At 43.0% G+C, this 17,122-nt stretch overlaps 2 protein-coding genes across 4 annotated transcripts; one reads left to right on the forward strand and one right to left on the reverse strand.

Moving 5' to 3' along the window:
• Window positions 1-1,129: 1,129 nt before the first annotated feature.
• On the forward strand, window positions 1,130-9,792 carry LOC147330043 (uncharacterized). Of its 2 annotated transcripts, XR_015129054.1 has the most exons (5): window positions 1,130-1,327; window positions 1,583-1,762; window positions 3,231-4,398; window positions 5,520-7,410; window positions 7,592-7,627. XR_015129054.1 is itself a non-coding variant. In XM_086291583.1 (4 exons), exons 3-4 carry the CDS (start codon window positions 3,352-3,354, stop codon window positions 5,898-5,900), a joined length of 1,428 nt encoding a protein of 475 aa, XP_086147709.1. In that variant the 5' UTR covers window positions 1,130-1,327; window positions 1,583-1,762; window positions 3,231-3,351; the 3' UTR covers window positions 5,901-9,792. The 2 variants fall into 2 exon arrangements, 1 of the variants encoding a protein (XP_086147709.1); XM_086291583.1 differs by having other exon boundaries at window positions 5,520-9,792.
• Window positions 6,797-16,744, reverse strand: LOC147330044 (bone morphogenetic protein 7-like). 2 transcript variants are annotated; one of them, XM_086291585.1, is made up of 7 exons: window positions 16,151-16,744; window positions 12,310-12,499; window positions 9,278-9,426; window positions 8,973-9,179; window positions 8,550-8,623; window positions 8,354-8,464; window positions 6,797-8,263 (listed from the first exon to the last, which is right to left on the reverse strand). In XM_086291585.1, exons 1-7 carry the CDS (start codon window positions 16,545-16,547, stop codon window positions 8,114-8,116), a joined length of 1,278 nt encoding a protein of 425 aa, XP_086147711.1. In that variant the 5' UTR covers window positions 16,548-16,744; the 3' UTR covers window positions 6,797-8,113. The 2 variants fall into 2 exon arrangements, with proteins under 2 accessions (XP_086147711.1, XP_086147710.1); XM_086291584.1 differs by having other exon boundaries at window positions 6,797-8,464.
• Between the last annotated feature and the right edge of the window lie 378 nt (window positions 16,745-17,122).

Here is a 17,122-nt window from a genome sequence, read left to right on the forward strand (position 1 = left end):
GATACCGATGTGAGTCATTGCAAGAATCTGTACAACAAGAATCAGCACAATAGAAGCCGACTTGCTGATCATCCACAGAAAGCAAACAAACAAACGAGAACATTATCAAAAGAAAAAATATATAAACATATGTCTGGTCTGCATAGGTAGATAACAAACAGATATATTTAAACAAAAACAAAAAAAGATATTTCAGTCATGCGTGAATCGTGCAAAGGCATGACATTTGTGAAAACTGCAAACCTCTAACTCCCTGTGCACAAGCATGGAAACTTTCACTACTGAAAGTCACACTTGGTGCCTGTGCCAAGCGCTAAACTGAAACTGTAAATACAAGCTGTAGATGTAGCAGTTGGGAAGTAGTGGGAGTCATTGGCGATTTCTATCAATAAAAACATTTCTTTTCTAAATGTCAGTGGTTGTGGTGGTTTAGCCTGAATATGCTGGTTGTGGCAAAGGTATGCAATGCAATCGCTTAACATGCTGTGAACTTTCTCTTTGTGTGTGCGTATGTGCGTACACCAGTGGATTACAAAAAAAAAGAAGAAGAAAAATCAAAAGAGAGGCAGATACAGAAAGCGAGAGTGGGCAGAGGAAGCATGATGTGACTCAAAGTAAGAAATCCTCTTCACCACAAACTGAATTACGCGTAGGCTTTCCCATGACTGGGGGTTCACCTGCTGAGGCCCTGCAAAAAAATAAAATACAATCAGTAGCTGGGACCCAGGCTGCTGTGTTGCTGAGGCAGCCGTACATCAAAAGCCGTGTCCTCTTTCTTGTGTTTTAAAGTCAGATGAGAAAGCAGAATGTTTCCCACACGACAACCAACTGTTATGATACTGTTTTCCAGAGGGTTAGCATGTGTGCTTAAGGCTGAATCTCTGAATACTTTAGTCAAGATAAAAAAAGAACAGGAAGTGAGAAACAGGAAGAATTAACAGCAAGGCAAGACTTTGTGTTCTCAGATTTCTGTTTTGTGGGCTCTTTTTTGTCGTATTTGCTTGTATGTGCATGTGTGTGTGTGTGTGTGTGTGTGTGTGTGTGTGTGTGTGTGTGTGTGTGTGTGTGAGCATGCCCAGGCTAAAGCTATGGTTTCCCGCCCTCACTCCACCAGGCAAAGCGCCAAAGCCATCAGGCAGTCATACGCCTACCATCAGCTGAGGAGTTGCACAGCAGTCTCATTTCTAATTATACACCCAACAACAGAGAGAGAGGGAGACAGAGAGCGAGCCACAGAGTGAGGGAGAGGGAGCGCGTGGAACATGGAGAGGAAGGATGATTACAAATGGAAGAGAAGCTAAAAGTGCCACTCGGCAGCAAACACAGGGTGAGCAAGTTCAGGTGTGAGAGACTGAGAGAGAGGGAGGGAGAGGCATGAAATCAGTCTGAGAAAGGTTAAGGGCTGACTGACTGGCTGAGCAGAGTGGGAGTGTAAAATGTAAAAGCGAGTAGGAGGGAAGAGAGAGAGAGAGAGGGGAGAGAAGAGAAAAGAAGAGAGGAGAAAGAAGAGAGGAGTGTGTCTGTTGAGCTTGTCTGGATGCCTCTGTTCACTCTGCTCCGTTTGGCTTTTTTCCTCCCCCAGCCTGCAAGGACGACACAAGACAGACAGGTGTGTGTGTGTGTGTGCGTGAGTGTGTGTGTGTGTGTGTGCGTGTGTGTTTGTGGAAAGTCGGCGCTCCTGTTGGACCTGAACATGGATGGATATTCTCTGTGAAGATGGATGCACAGGCAGACACAAATGGATGAATGGAAAAACATGCAAGTAAGTGTATCATCCTTAGATAATCTTTTTTTTGAAGGAGATGATTTTGTGCTCTGAATGCATGTCTGAGAAACTCTTTGCTTGAACTGGTTACAGAGGTTAAACCTGATTATATTCAGTTTCACAGAAAGAAAGCATCGAGCAAACTAAGCGCAATATTGCCACTACTGATATGCAAACAGTACTGACCTCGGCGCAGATTATCTCGACCATAAAGGCATCAAACACACTAAATGCTGCTGTGTATACATTTCATTTCCATAGATTAGCAACCTGTAGTGATCACGATCGCCTCATATGGTCACTGAGCATGGAGAAACTGTCATGAGCAGGCCTGTCGGACGCACGATCTGATTGTACCTGTGTAGGTCACTGTGAGTGAGTGGCCCACACCTCGATTCCATTTGAATTAATTTACATTCACACTGCAAGCGTTTAGCTGACAAATAGTTACCTATTTATGCGTCCTGATATAACGCCGGGTGCTCGCACAGGAATGTCGCTGTGTGGGTGTCGTCTGATACCACACGCGCACACAGATACGCGCACACATAACAGAGAAGCAGCTTTATGTCAGAGACGTGACTGTCAAGATGAGTGAAAGAAGTTCTTTCAGCGGCGGCGCTCAGCTTTGATGATGACATAATGAGATGAGCTTTGCATTGGCAGGCTGTAAAAGTCCTCTGCTGTCCTTTACCTCCCTGCATCACTTTATGCATATATATATATATATATATATGAAAGAGCATGTCTGCAGCGTCTTGAAACTGGTGTGTGTCTGGCCACAGACTGCTTATATTTAGCCCACCTCAGTGAGCTGACTCACAACTGTGCATGCACGTAAGAAGGATGATAGGGTTTCTGTAGGTGCTGGAGGGGGTTCTCTTCATTATGAGAAACATGCAAGCTTGGTCTGTGTGTTTAACATCCCTCTCACATTTAGTCACTTAACACACATATTTTCCTCATCATTGTTGACCGACCTTATTAACCTCAAAGTTTACTGTGTTACTGATAAAATCTAACCCCTGAGTTTACACCCACCACTAACATTTTGCTCTGCCTCGTCTCCGCTACACTCATGCCTCCACCAAGCACAGTGTACAGCACTTTGTAACCATAGTAACTTTTTCTTTCTTTTTTTTTTTTTTTTTTTTTTACAAAGGAGCTGGTAGGTGTCCATCAAACTTAGCCCTGTCAATATGGCAATTGGTGGTTGGAAAGCTGTAATTTGAAGCTGATGGAGGAGTTTTTGTTCAGATGTGGAAGGATATTCACAGGCACTGATCTCACCATGTTGTACTTTTGCGGGAGGGGAGAGAGGGAAAGTTCTGTGAATTTTTCAGAGACAGGGGAAACACCAGAGTAAGAGAGACTCTACGAAGGCAAATTCAGTTATTTTCTCCAGCTTGACAACTTGTCTGTGGGGATATGAAGTGCATTAGTAACTGTTTCTCCTGCTGTTCAGATTGTGGCGACCTTGGATCGGCGACAGTTGCCAAGAGACTAATGGAGCCCGTGTCACATGATCACAACGCCACCTGTAGTTCTTCGGGAGTGTCGGTGTGAGTGACGATCAGCTCGAGCCCATGAGCTTCACAACAAACTCGGCTCTGGTCCCGGGTAGGGACAGCCTCCCGCTCAAGAAGAGGGACCAAAGACCAAGCTCGCCACTTCAGCAGCAGCAGCAACAGCAGTGCGATGCTGCAAACTTTAAGGCGCCATACCCTTACAAGAGCCACACCGAACTCACCACAAAGCACACTGGCCCATTCCAGCCCGTGCCGAGACGGGTTACTGCCCTGTACCAGCCCTGGATGCACACACCCACACCTAACAGGTCCAAACCGCAGATTCTTTCTGCATTCAGGGAGCATCATGGCTGGGCAGAGTGGAGAGAGTTCAACCCCTTGCACCCTGGATGGGACTTTCCTAACCACTATCAGCACCAAAGCCACATATCTGGCACACCTGCACTCCACCCAGGCCATCCGTACTATCCTTCCAGATTCAACGCTGTCTCCCTGGAGGGTTTCCACAGAGCGAGTGGAGCGTACAGCTGGGAGAAGCACAAGACTTCAAGAGAGAAGAGTTTGAGCGCAGAGAGGCAGACCTACAGCAGGCATAAAGGTCCATACATGAGGAGAGGAGAGAGAAAAACAGAGTATTTTCCCAGGGTCGAAAGGGCAAGTACTTCACCTTTGAGCACAAGCCTACCTCACTCTCCCCGTGAGAACCCCAAACTTCGACCTGATTTGTCGCACAGATCAACAAAGGCTGCCTCTATTTCAGGACATTCCGTCATGCAAGTTTCCCCAAACAACTCCAAAAGCGCTGGCGGCTTCACGAAGGAGGACGCTTCCACGAGGCCCTCCTCTGAGCATGTTTCCTCCTCCACCGCCTCTCCTAACAGTTTCCCCTGGCTCCTCCCTCACTTTGTGGCCGGTTCTCTGATTGAGCTCAGGGATGGGCGGCTGAGGAGGGTAGAGCACCTGCAAACTGAAGACTTCCTGCTTGGCTCACTGGCCTGTCCAGACCTGCGCCTGAGCTGCTGCACGGTGCAGAGTATCTCCCCTTCAACTTCCTCGTCCTCAATCTCCCGCCTCCTCATCATGCTTCATGACCAGCAGAGCCAGGTGAAAGAAATTCCCACTGTGGTGTTAATATTCATAGCACACATTATTGTTACTATTCTTTTAACGTAGTATTCCCACCAAAAAGAGCATCTGGATCTCGTGGTTAGATGGTGTAAAAAACATTAATTTATTGACTTCTGCTCAAAAGCTCTAAACCATTATTTTATTTTTTATGGTATTTATGATGCTTTTTAGCCGCTATTCTCAGACCTAATGGTATTTACAATCCAGAACAGCTGCTATCCTTACACCAGACATACATTAGAGTACATTCCTGTGTTACCTGGTTACATGCATCACTGTCTTCCTAAACACACTCACGTACATAAAAGATAATAACTGAACTTAGTGAAATTTTTAAATGGCAAATTCAAATGCATGAATAGCTTGAATTAAAGGTGTAATGCATGTGCATCCCAAGCTTATCCTCCATGCCATGGCGCTCCATTATCGCCAAGAAAACTGTTAGCAACACCTTGAGTGCGCTGTGGGATTTGCAATAAAATACTACAGGCTGTGAAAAATACTAGCATAGAAAGCTTGTATTAATCTGAAGCTGAAAATAGTCAGGAGCATTTGCACTTCCTGTATCTGTGTCTTCTGCAAAACACTGCAGCAGCCAGCTGTTTTGGGAAATAAAGCAGCTTTTTTATAAGATGGAGCTGTATGTCTGTTGCTATTTTTGTGGCTGCCTTCAGTAGTAATTTTAAGGCCAAAGGAGAGTGCTGCAAACAGGGAAATGATCTGAGTTTGTTGGCAGTTAAGAAAAGAAGATATCCAGTAAGATCTGCCTCATGCCTGAAAGCCATTTTTTCTTTAGGTTCTGCAATGTTTAGCACAAGATGAAGAAAAATCTATAATTGGGTCAATTAAAAGGTGTGTACTTACCTGCAGAAAATTCAATCAGTATATTCTTGCTTTTAAACCTGATGGTGTAACAAGTGAATTTTTGTATGCATAAAAACCTGAAATCCATGTGTACTGTTAATTCTATCTCCTTGCTGTTACATGAACTATGAATAGATCCACCATAATGGAACAACACCACCCTCTAGTGAGCAAACGTCTAAGCCGTGCTTGTCTCACAGCTTCCTCTGTATGCATCTGTCTGCCTCCTGCAGGAGCTGGTGGATGTGTATGTGGAGTACCCGTTCTTCGTGCGTGGGCGCGGCTGGTCTTCCTGCAGCCCTCAGAGGACTGCCCGCATCTGCGGCCTGCAGTGCCACCAGCTCAGCGTAGGGGATGTCTGCCTGGCTCTCACACCTGTATTAGCTCCCCAGGCTCCACAGCCAGCCACATCGGAGCCAAAAACCTCACCCGAGAAGTTAGAAGAGGAAGGGTGTGAGCCCCTAAAAGCAACACATCCACAATCTGGCCCGAGCACACTGCTTCCCACAAGGCCAGGGGAACAAGCACTGGAGCCGAAGAGGGGCGCAGAGGCGGTCCGCAGGAGGCACTTCTCAGCCCCTGAGCTGAGAGGTCCAGGAACTAATTGCATGTAGTGAACAGTGGCTGTTTCATTTGCAGGGAGCTAGCTGGTTGCTTTTCAGCTCTTTTCTAATCAGCCTGTATTTACTGTCATTCTACCTCCTGAATCATATTTCTGTGCTTGACTGTCGGTATGATGATTGTATCTAAGGAGGAACCGCTTAAAGAGGAAAGATTAACTCTCAGGATCCCCCGGAGGTGTGATAACACATGCTGTATTTGTCAAGGTTAGTCAGGGATCACACGCTGACAACATGAATCGTGTCAGAGCTCGACATTGCATCTGCTGTAAGCCTACACAAAGTCTGCAGCAGCACATAATTCAGATCTTATACGCAAGAACTCAGGCTATGTGACACGTTTTCTTTTTGAAATGTAGAACCAAAGTGTAAAATTTGTGTTGCCACATAAAACCGCTTCAGTAACAATGCGTTTGAGGGAAACCCTGTTAGTTCAAAGGACAGCGTGTTTGAGTTTTTGGCTCTGATGTAAGTGTTCATATTATTATTTCTAGCAGTTCTGACTAAATCAGCCCACGTTCCTTGAAAAGCACAAAAAAATACTCCCTCAGGTCTTCGCTGCTCATGATAGTTTCTCTCTTTCCTGCCTGGTATTATGTAAGAGTTCTTTGTGATCACAAAAGGAAACTTCGCTCCGAATTGGAAACTGGATACTTTAACCAATTTGACAATTTCAGATTTACAACGAACGGGATTTTTTTTCGCTACATGAGAAGGATTTCATTTTACGCTTCTACCTCTATTTCTTCGATAACAGGTCTAACCTGTGCTTTTAAAAGCGTGGGCTGTGATGTGTGAGTGTAATATGCTACGTTAGAGGCACAAAGCTTCTCGGTGATGTCGGTATAAATGCCTTTTTTTTAAATGCCTGGATATATTGTATTGTGCATATGCTGTGCTTTCTTTTTTGTACTGATGCTCCTTTTTGAATGTGTCCCACTGTTAAGAGTGGGCATGAAAAAGACTGGAAAGTGTGCGTGTACACGGCTCGCCTAACAGTTCATTTTAAGTGAATAGGATGATCTTTAAATGTAGAGTTAATAATAATAATGGCAGAGTTATTGGACACAAGGTGCTGTAGGTGAAGCAAAGCTGAAGAAATAAATATTCCATGTGTTAACTGTGCAGCCCATTCAGTACTTACAGAGGAGGCGTTTACAAGCCAAACATGCGAATAATACTTCTGCTGAGAAAATGTTTGAGGAAAAAAAAAGAAAAGGAAATCTTGGTTAGACTTTCTTAATGCGATAAAATATACAGTCCGGCTGCAGCTCTGCTCTGACACCAGACAAAGTGTGGATAGAGCAGATGGAGGAGTGATGTTGGATTTCGTAGCAGGTCGTGTGGATTGAACAGGTTAGCAGTCAGAGCCTTCATTGACCAGCCTTGTTCCAGGTCAGCCCACTGATGCTCAACCAGACTGGGATCTAGGGAATCTGCTGTGATGCTTAAGCGTTTTCCTGAGTGATTTGTCCTGCTGAGTGAGGCCTGCGACAATGTTCAGGTGGGTGGCACGTTCACACGATTCCCAGCAGAACATTTCATTATGAAAACACAGTTAAATGCTTTTTACTTCACCTGCGAGTGGGTTTAATATTTTGGCAAATCTCTGAACAACTGCAATGTTTATGAATCTATCCCACTGGCATTACCTCACTGCCTTCATTTCTCTCATCTAAACACAGGTTCATCCAAAAACGATGGTGAGCGGCTTCAAGAGGAAGATTTACAGTTTTATGAGCTGTAAAGTCTGTTTTAATTAAATTACCACAAAAGACAAAACTCTTTATTCTTATTTTAAAAAGAATTCAAATAGAGATGTTTGTTGCATGTATGATAGCGCACACCACTGCCAGTACTTTTTACAGGTTCCTTCTGAGCTTATGAAACTTCTGCACACTGCTCGAAGTCCTTTCGGTGCAGTCTCTCTAGTTTCACACAAAGGTATATAAAAAAAATTAAATCCGTTACAAAGAAAACAAAATCCATAAAATCCCTTTTTGTGACCAGTACCTCTATTTGGGCTGTGGTAGTGGTTAAAGCTGGCTCAGCTGCTGGTCATATAAAAAAATTAAAAAAACAGACCCCCAGAATAAAGCTCTGTGGCAAGAGCTCTCCGGTGACCAGTCAGTTAATCGTCGCTCTGATTCCGCCTTTCTTCAGCATCTCTCTGGATTTGTACGCGTCACAGATGGGAATATGAGTAGTCAGTGACAGCCACAGGCTCTGACCACCATGTTGCGGTACTTCTTGAGGATGACATTGGAGCTTTCATCAAAATAGAGCACAGAGATGCCGTGGAGCTGTGTTGGGGCACAGCAGGCTTTGGGCACCGTCTCTGGGTTGATAAAGTGCACCTGTGGCACAGAAGAAATACAAAATATATCCTCAGGGAGAGCAGAGGCTACAGAGGAAATGCCTTTAATCAGGGATCGTTTGAGGCTTACCAGAGTTTGCACAATAGCGTGATTGGTGGCATTCATGTAGGAGTTCAGAGGAAAAGCACATTCTCCCTCACAGTAATATGCTGCGTAGCCCTCTGGTGCTATGATCCAGTCCTGGTCAGAGGTTTTTTAAGTGTTTGTTAATTGTCACTTTTGAAGAAATGCTTTCAAAAAAGTGTTGATAAATTTTAGTTTTTACCTGCCATCCCAAATCCTTGAAGCTGACATACAGCTCGTGCTTTTTACATCCTTCTTTAGAGATGCCGATATTGGCTGAAAACAAAAGCAAATATCAGTTGACACAACAGGTTCTTAAAGCTCCTGAAATGACTCCGCTCATGAGTGACATTTTAACTCTTTAGACGCCTACGAGGAGTAACCTTTGCATTCCTTTTTTGAACTGAGTGGTTTCTGTTATATTTCAGGCCTGTTTTCAGAACAAAATGACTGAGTGTGTATCAGATGTTAGTCAGGGTGAGCTCTACCTATACAGCTTATTACTGCTGCCCCTGGAAAAATGTCAAATCACGTCTTTATTGACATTGAGCTGTCAAAACTCATCATTAAGGGTACAAGGGAGGTCGTCTTCATCTGGGAAAAGAGGGTTTAGGGGTTCAGTAACCTGTTGCAGCTTCCACTGCCCTCAGTGCATCTTGAACAGTCCTCTGGGGTTTAGAGCGGCTTGACTGGCGCCCCTTTTGGCCATTGGCTGAACGAACGCTGCGGAGTCGCACCTCATTGGTTTTGAAGAAGACAACCAGGAATGGCTGCTTGTCCTGAGGCCCACTGCCCACTACCACTCCAGCTAACTGGGGGTTTCTCTTCTGACCTGCAGAAATCAATTATTTATTGATTTATTTAATATTACTACCATGGATCACACGCCATTTTTCAGTTTTGTAGAATCAATTTTGGATAATCACTGACCATGACTGTCCTCAAGAACCAAGTGCAAGCCAAGATTATGCTCAGGGTTGACCAGCCACAGGTTACTCGTGGTGGTCAGGTCAAAGACCAACCATCCCTCTTCTGAAGCCAGAACTTCTCGCCGGTCCAGCAGGAACAGCTCCAAGTCACTGAGGACAGAATGAAATGTAAACACACTCGAGGGATTTCAGTGCAGAAAAGCTCCAAGTGCAAAGTAAAATCTTTCCCAGGCGGACTCAGTTGATCGACTTTTCCACAGAACACAACTTAAAATGCAGTGAAACCCCACCGTGATGGGTTGTTTTTCACTGCAAATGGATTTCATTCCTCGGTGAAATTTATGGAACCCGTGGACGTTTTTGAAAATACAAACACATCTAAAGGAATGTGGTATGCTTGGGAAAATGTTTGGCTTTCAGTATTTAATACACCACAAATGTCAAAAGCATATGTGAGATCCTGTACGACTTAGAGTGCAGAAGTACTGGACCACTTGTTATGTTTTTGTTTTGTTTAAGCTCACTATACCAGTACAGTGGAGCTGAAGTTCACCAGTTACAGTGAGGTTAAAGTGCTAAGCTTCAGCAATGTGTTTGAGGGTAAACCCACGATGGAGACGGATCAGAGAAACTGTACCAGTCAATGGTTAGAGACTCGAGTTTAATCTAAGTGGACACATTTCATTTGCTGAAGTCCAAGCTGAAGGGAAAAATTCATTGCAGCAGTGTGTGTGTGTGTGTGTGTGTGTGTGTGTGTGTGTGTGTGTGTGTGTGTGTGTGTGTGTGTGTGTGTGTGTGTGTGTGTGTGTGTGGTTTTATCACTCCTTTAACAGCACAGCGTTTTATATGATGCTGACATTTCCAGGAAATAAATGCAAAGTGGAAGCGAATGAAACGGTTCTAATTTAAAATGTAAAAGCATCACCTCAGTTAAATTCCCTGACAGCTACCCCTCTAAATCATGCAGTCCTCCCACTTTGAATGTTATCAAAGCAGCACTTTAACGCTGATGTGTGTCCGCTTAGGGGCAGATCTCAACAGAGAATTGCTTTGTTTATAGTCTGAGTTTCAGACGTCTGTCTTTTGTCCTGCTGCCTGCTCGTCTGTGTGGAGTGGCTTTTGTGTGTCTGAATGACAATGGGGCTGCTCACAGATAAAACACTTTAATCTACACCTACTGGCTGGCACATGACCCCTTTTTATCCAAACCCATGATTTTAAATCATTGCTGACCGGCTTTAATTCAGCTGATACAATAGGACCAGTGAAATACACCGACGGGGTGGTGCTGTGTGTTATCAGCCATCTTACAAGCTTCTGACCAAATATAAAAACCTAGTACGAGTTTCTTTGTAAATCCTGTCGTAATCATTTTTCTAATGACTGGTCCTCTGCAGTTGGATGTTTGTCATGTCTCTACACGTTTTCTTTAGAAAAGCTGTATTTGTTATGAATCTTTATCTTTAGTTTTAATTCGTTTTTATTAATTCGTTTTAATTATGAAGACTCAACATTAAGTTTTAGCTCCACAAATCTCAGAAAGAAATTGTTTGAGAGACTGACTTTTACAGTTTTGGCTTCTTTTTTGGGGGTCAGTCAAGAAACAAAATGTAGGTGTTGTTTGTGCCTGTGATCATTTCCATGAGTTTCTCTTTGGACTGAAATACAAACCTGGAGGGTTTTTCCCCCCTTTATTAAATCTTAAATTATGTCAGCAGAATTTCTAAAAGTTTCCATCATAAGGGTCTTAAAATCTGTGGATTTTCGATGGTTCCAAAAGTCAGATTTTATTTAAAATTGTGAAACCAAAATTTGAGCACCTTCTCAAAAGCAACAAATATGAAGAATATTAATGGAAATATTTTCAGATTCAAAACATTAATTTGGCATTGAAGGTATAAAAATGTAATGTAAATGTAAAAGAATCAGTAAATCAGGCATCTTATGACATACACCACATTATTTTATATTACACTGGTATCTATAATTTCTTATTGCTTTGCAAATTAATGTTTTGACACAATACCAGTATTCTCATTAGCAGCCTAAATAATAAATGTGATTTAATGGTTGTTATTGTAAAGTTTTGAGTTCTCAAAGCCAAAGAAATAACGACCTTAAAAAGATCCAATGAGGCCTCAGACAGTGAGAAAGCCTGATGTACATGTAAATAAAGTTTTTAAAAAAGATGACCAACTCTAGGAATTGCCAGTTACCGCAAGTTAATAAAAATTAATACAATACACAGGAAAAGTATGCAGTTACATCAATGTATCAGAGGAAATCTTAATGTTGTAGTGAGTTTTAGTTTTTATCCACATGTGAAAAGCTTATTCTGGGGGATTTTATGTCATTTTTGCTTGAAAAAAATATCCAAATGATTAAGTTATCGAAATAAAAATGTTGAAACTGCTAATTTATTGATCAAATTATTATTTCAGGTCTAGCTCGCTGGTTAGTTTCAAAACATCTGTGTTAACAATGCAACACAAAACAAAACAGACTTTTCCCTGAGGTTAGAGGGAAGTTGGTGTGTAAATTCACCTGCGGCTTTCAACAAGGAAAATAAAAAGAAAGTTAAAAACATATCAGACACTGGCAGAGAAAACCCGGAGGCATGATGGAGAGATAACTGCGTAATAGAAAAACTGACGTGTTGATGGTTTGGTGTCATTTTGTAGCTTCAGCTGTGTGATATAAACACCGGTCTCCTGGGAGCTGATTTTCTCAGACAGCGTGAGAGTAAACCACTCTGAGAGAACCACTGTATTTCCGTAATTGACACTAATTTCTGTGTCAACAGTGGCAGTACTGACACGAACATCAGCACAAATAAGCTGTGGGGAAACGTAGCCCAACAACCCATTTTCTAAGAAAAACAAGTGTTTAGCCTGTTGAAATGCAGCAAGAGGACTCAAACCGTGGAGTCGAGCTCAATGATCAGAGAAATAATGAATTCAAAAAAGAAGGGTTGACATATATGATAATATCAATTAAGAACAGAGAAAGGAGCAAATAAGAAACTCTCTTTACCCATTTGGAGGATCCTGCAGCACCTGGTAGAGACTCACTCTGAATGTTTTGTTCTCACTGTGCTCCTGGATGAGATCCTTGTAAATCCTGAACTCTGCTGCTGTGATGGCCTCTCCCTCTGGAATACGTGAAAGGTCAAAGCGAAACTCTGTAGCATGGCGCTGGAGGAGAAGATCTTGATCCTGATCAACTACAAGACGACAATGAACAGACAAACCTGAAGAGCAGGTGGTGGCTTTGATGTGCTTTAAAAAGGATTATCCCCCTTATAGACCATCTGGTTACAACATCGCCATAATAAACGGTTTATTGTTTTCTCCCAGAGGCACACACACACACAAGGTGAAAAAAAAAACCCCTTTTGACCTTCAAAAAGAAAGTTTGCACAGACACTGAAAAGGCACTAAGGCAAACCACTTAGTGCAATCAGATGGTAAAGCAACTGTGGTCTCTCAAAACATTCAGTCAGTTCTCTGATGTGTGTTGCTCTGCCCGCAGCTCGGAAGCACTCGGGTTGAAATAGGAAAAATCCTGCTGCCATGAGTAAAATGACTGATCTAAACATCACTTTAGCCAAGTTTGCCATACAGGCCAATGTGAAGGAAAGGAAGAAAAAAAAATACGCATGGCTCAGTTTGGCTCCCTGTTTAAATTGCACACATGTGCTGACCACAAGAAAAGCCCAGTTAAGGCGCAGCCCGGAAAACCACAGCAGCTAGTGTACTTTTACAAACACGCTCACATAAAGCATAGAGAGGCACACAAATTCACATGTGCCATTACACCCAGTGTCTGTGCCCATTACAGCCCCCTGATCGTTTTGCAATACGTCGCCATCCGGTGAGTTCAGCCTGACTGTAGGAGAAAGTGGAGCAGCAGTAGCTGGTGACACTGCGAGGTTTCCGCCCAGTCCTGAGCCGGCTGAAGCTCTCCAACACTCAGAGTTTCCAGGAAAAAAAAAAAATGAATAATGGTTAGAAAGACCCCGAAGCTTCCTGGAGCTTGCCAGTGTCATGTTTTTACAGCATTAGTCAACATGCTTGTCCTTGGAAACAGCAGAGCAGCCAGGGTCTCTGCTGAAGGTGTGCAGCAGAGGGGAGCAGCGATTAGCCATGTTAAACACATCCTGCTCACTGGTACACACTACATCACCAGCAATGACATCATCCTGTACTCCAACTGATGGAGCACACTATTGTTTAAAAAACAAAAAAAACAAAACAAAAAACAAAACACATCCATCCTTACAAGATCTCGATTGCTAGAAACTTTTTTTTTTTTCATGGCACTGCAGAGCTCTCTCACACATGCTTTGACTCACAGACGTCTACAAACACTTAGCGCAGAAACACACGCACAAGCCGCTCATCGTTAAGAGCAGTGCATTCTGAACCCTGCTAGTCATTTGTTTGACCGCAATTAAATGCTGGAAGGGAGAGAGGGGTGATTTTATGAAAGCAATAATTGCTTGTAAGGACTTGGTGTGTTTACGTTAGGGACCATTAGCTGCAGAGATCAGACCTCAGATATGCAAACTTCCCTCTGGGAGGCATTTCAACACTTTGGATTACCCCTAACGCTAAAGGGCCACATAGCTGCAGAGCCACTATTAACCTATTGCAATTTTTGTAGTAAGTGTCTTCTTCACAGCATGGGAGTTTAAAGATGGATCACAAATCTGCACTAAAAAAAAACAAACAAACAGGATATGCAACTTAGTCTATTAATTTCAGAAACATTTTATCTTTAGTTTAAATAAAAGGTGATGACAAATAAAATATTTAATTTCCTTCGAGATCCATGAATCCATGACCTTTATGTTTAACAACCCTGAAAGAGAACTATCAAAGACAAAGAAGAGAAAGCCTTTTCATAAATCTGCTTTAACACGTAAAAGAGAAGCCACACACACAAACACACAAGGCAGTAATACATTTCAGAGTGGAAAAAAATTATCTTAATGGAATTTTGTTTTTTTGTTCAATCGGCTTAGCAGGACAAGCACATGTCTTCCTGCTTGTTCTCGAAAAACACAATAATCCATCTGTTCTTCAGTCGTTCCTCCCGCTACAAGAGTTTCTTGCATCTTATCTAAACATGGTGACATTTCTGTGCAAAAAAAAAGCCTGTTCTCATGCTCTGCAGGTGTGCTGTGGTCAATGCAAAAAAGAAAGAAAAAAAGAGAAAGCATATTGGATGAGTGTGTACACATGTCAGGGGAAAGACTGCAGAAGTGGTAAACAAGGAGTCGAGATGAGGAGCAGAGAAATGCAGAACAGTATAAAGACAGTGGAAATGTGCAGAGCACAATAGCTGCCTTTTATAGTGACAGTAAGCATGTTTATATGTTGCACCTGTGAATCGCATTATAAATCTTTACCCATCTCTCTAACACGACTCACATCACTTACAGACACTGATTAGATTGGCCGGATTTATATAAAAGGATAAAATTAGTTGCAGCAGCTCTCCGTCATATTGGAAGCTGCGGTCTTTGGAAGGGAAATACCGTAATCCAGTTCACTCTTGAAGCAATCATCGAGAGACCACCAAGATAGAGTCACTTTAGCACGATGTGGGAGCCTGCACAAGAGGCTGTGGTGAGCCTGACAGCAAAATAATACACACTCATTGTTTCTTTCTCTGTCCCCCCCTCTCACTGCTCTTTAAAATCAAAGTTCTCAAATGTGAAACCACACAAATCTGCTGTTGGTTTTCAGAAACAGCTTTCCAGATCTCATTAGCTAAGGACTGTCAGTTAAAAGTTCAGGACTGAGGACATAAAATGTTATGTTTGAGATTTTCTTGTGGTCTCCAAATGTTTTGTATTAACTACATCTTTATGTGCTCATTGGAAAAGAAATAACTCTAATAGGCCCTGTTATATAAAGCTTCAGTTCGATGCCACTGACAACCAATCAGAAAGGGAGGTTAATGATTTCTTGGAGACATATTTCAGGTGACCAAACCCCACTCTCTGCACATTGACCTAAATAACACTGTGCAAGCCCAAAGATCAGAGCTGGTTTGGGATGTAACCACACACTCAAACAGCATGTGGTCTGCTGATTTCCCATAGTAATATTGGAGCTTCCACACAATCTCCATGGAAAACAAAGCAGGATTTGCCTTTTATAAATTCAGTAATGTCTGAATAAACCCAAGCTCCCACTGCCCTTCAAGCAAGCACGGAAGAATGCACGCACAGGCACCTGGAAGATTACTAAACCAATAACCATGCTTAGATGCAGTTTATATCTCGGTCTTCATCGACTCATCTCTCACTCCCTTGAACTTGAGAAATGCCTGTTCAATTTCTAGTCATGTGAAACTAAGCAATGCTAAAGCCTCTCCCTGAGAGCTTTGAAGGGGTTCTGGGGAAACCAGATACATACATGTTGTCATAACATTTACAGCTTGGAATGCATAATGCTTGATTTCAACTAAAGAAAGTCACCAAAAGTAAGAGTCAGAAACAACAGATTATAAAAGAAAAACGAGAGACAGACAGAAACATTTAATGCTGTCTGTTGTATTGCAGCTGCCGGAAACGAACTAAAAAAGAGAAAGGGCTCATTCTAAAACTGAATTCTGAGATGACTAAATCAAACCATCCACATAAACAAAGTTGGTTGGGTAACTTAGTCATTTGGATATGAAGGAGTTTCAGATGTGGATGAACGACGTGGACTTGGTGCATAAAAGTGATATAATCTTAGGGTACTTAAATATATATCTAAGCATGGAGGAGTTAGAGAAAACAGGTTAAATCAAATAATACAACGCTAAAAACCAAGTAAACACACTTCCTGACTTCAAAAGTCGCACATGCTCTACTCACTGAGGTTGACAAAGCTCATCACCGTGTCTGCTTCTTCTAGGAATCGGCTGTCCTGTGGGGTCACCAGTGGGGAGGTCTGCGTTGGTAAAACGGTCTCGTAGTTTGAATACCTGTGCTGTTCTGGGTCTATACTAATAGTGTTATAGAGGTCCAGCATGAACATTGGGGCGGCATTGCTTTTGGTGTGCACGTGCGGACGCGGACGCTGCGGCAGCCCCAGGATGGAGAGGATCTCCCGCTGCATCTCTCTGCGCTCCTGGCCCCTCAGTCGCCGCTGGATAAAGCTGGAGCGCACTTCATTGTCCACGGAGAAGTTGGAGAACGCGACCCGCGTGGCCAGCACTAAGTAACCCCACGACAGGAGGAAGGGTATCTTTGCCAAGGCGCTTGTCAACATTATTTTAGCTCAGTTTTTACGCGCGCTTCGAATTAGTCGAAAGATAAAACTGGAGATGCTGTTTCGTCATAAAGATACCTCCTGCGTGTGGTTGACACCAAACACACTGCCACCTATCTACACCGAATATCATTCATTGATGATCTGCCGTTGCGCGTGGGTCTTCGGTGTGCCACAGCTGCGCGCTCGTCTTAATGGCAACTTGGGGATGGATCCTACTAAGGTCGGTGTGTCTGGGGAGGGGCAGGAGCAGTTCAGAATAAGAAAACGGGGGTGAGGGGCTGCTGTATTCTACAGTGAAGTGCTCTGTGTTAATCACACGGATGGGTGTGGGGTACCTACAGAGCGTCCTGTGTTTATGAATGCAGGGTCCAGTCAGACCATTGCATTGGTGGTAATCCCTTCTTACCTGACAGTCAGTCTTTGTGACCTCTTTCTGTGGTCATAGTTTTAGTAGGGGAGACCGGGGATAGTTGTAACATTTTTGACATTTCTGTCTGTAAATTGGAGCTCTTTTAAGGTAGTGGATTCAAAATGTAATGCAAAGTATTTACATGTCTCAACTATTAAATAGT

Source organism: Aulonocara sp. 'chitande type north' Nkhata Bay, linkage group LG5, assembly GCF_057382095.1.
Source record: "Aulonocara sp. 'chitande type north' Nkhata Bay isolate Kocher_YH1m ecotype deep benthic linkage group LG5, A_spYH_male_GT1.1, whole genome shotgun sequence".
Lineage (NCBI taxonomy): Eukaryota > Metazoa > Chordata > Actinopteri > Cichliformes > Cichlidae > Aulonocara > Aulonocara sp. 'chitande type north' Nkhata Bay.

What these genes read in the sequence shown, in the direction of transcription:
- LOC147330043 (XM_086291583.1), top strand. Translation starts at nt 3,352, where the DNA reads ATGAGCTTCACAACAAACTCGGCTCTGGTCCCGGGTAGGGACAGCCTC. An exon ending in TTCATGACCAGCAGAGCCAG is followed by an intron (nt 4,399 to 5,519) that starts GTGAAAGAAATT and finishes TGCCTCCTGCAG; the next exon opens with GAGCTGGTGGATGTGTATGT.
- LOC147330044 (XM_086291584.1), bottom strand. Translation starts at nt 16,547, where the DNA reads ATGTTGACAAGCGCCTTGGCAAAGATACCCTTCCTCCTGTCGTGGGGT. An exon ending in CTGCAGGATCCTCCAAATGG is followed by an intron (nt 9,427 to 12,309) that starts GTAAAGAGAGTT and finishes TTCTGTCCTCAG; the next exon opens with TGACTTGGAGCTGTTCCTGC. An exon ending in TCAAGGATTTGGGATGGCAG is followed by an intron (nt 8,465 to 8,549) that starts GTAAAAACTAAA and finishes ACCTCTGACCAG; the next exon opens with GACTGGATCATAGCACCAGA.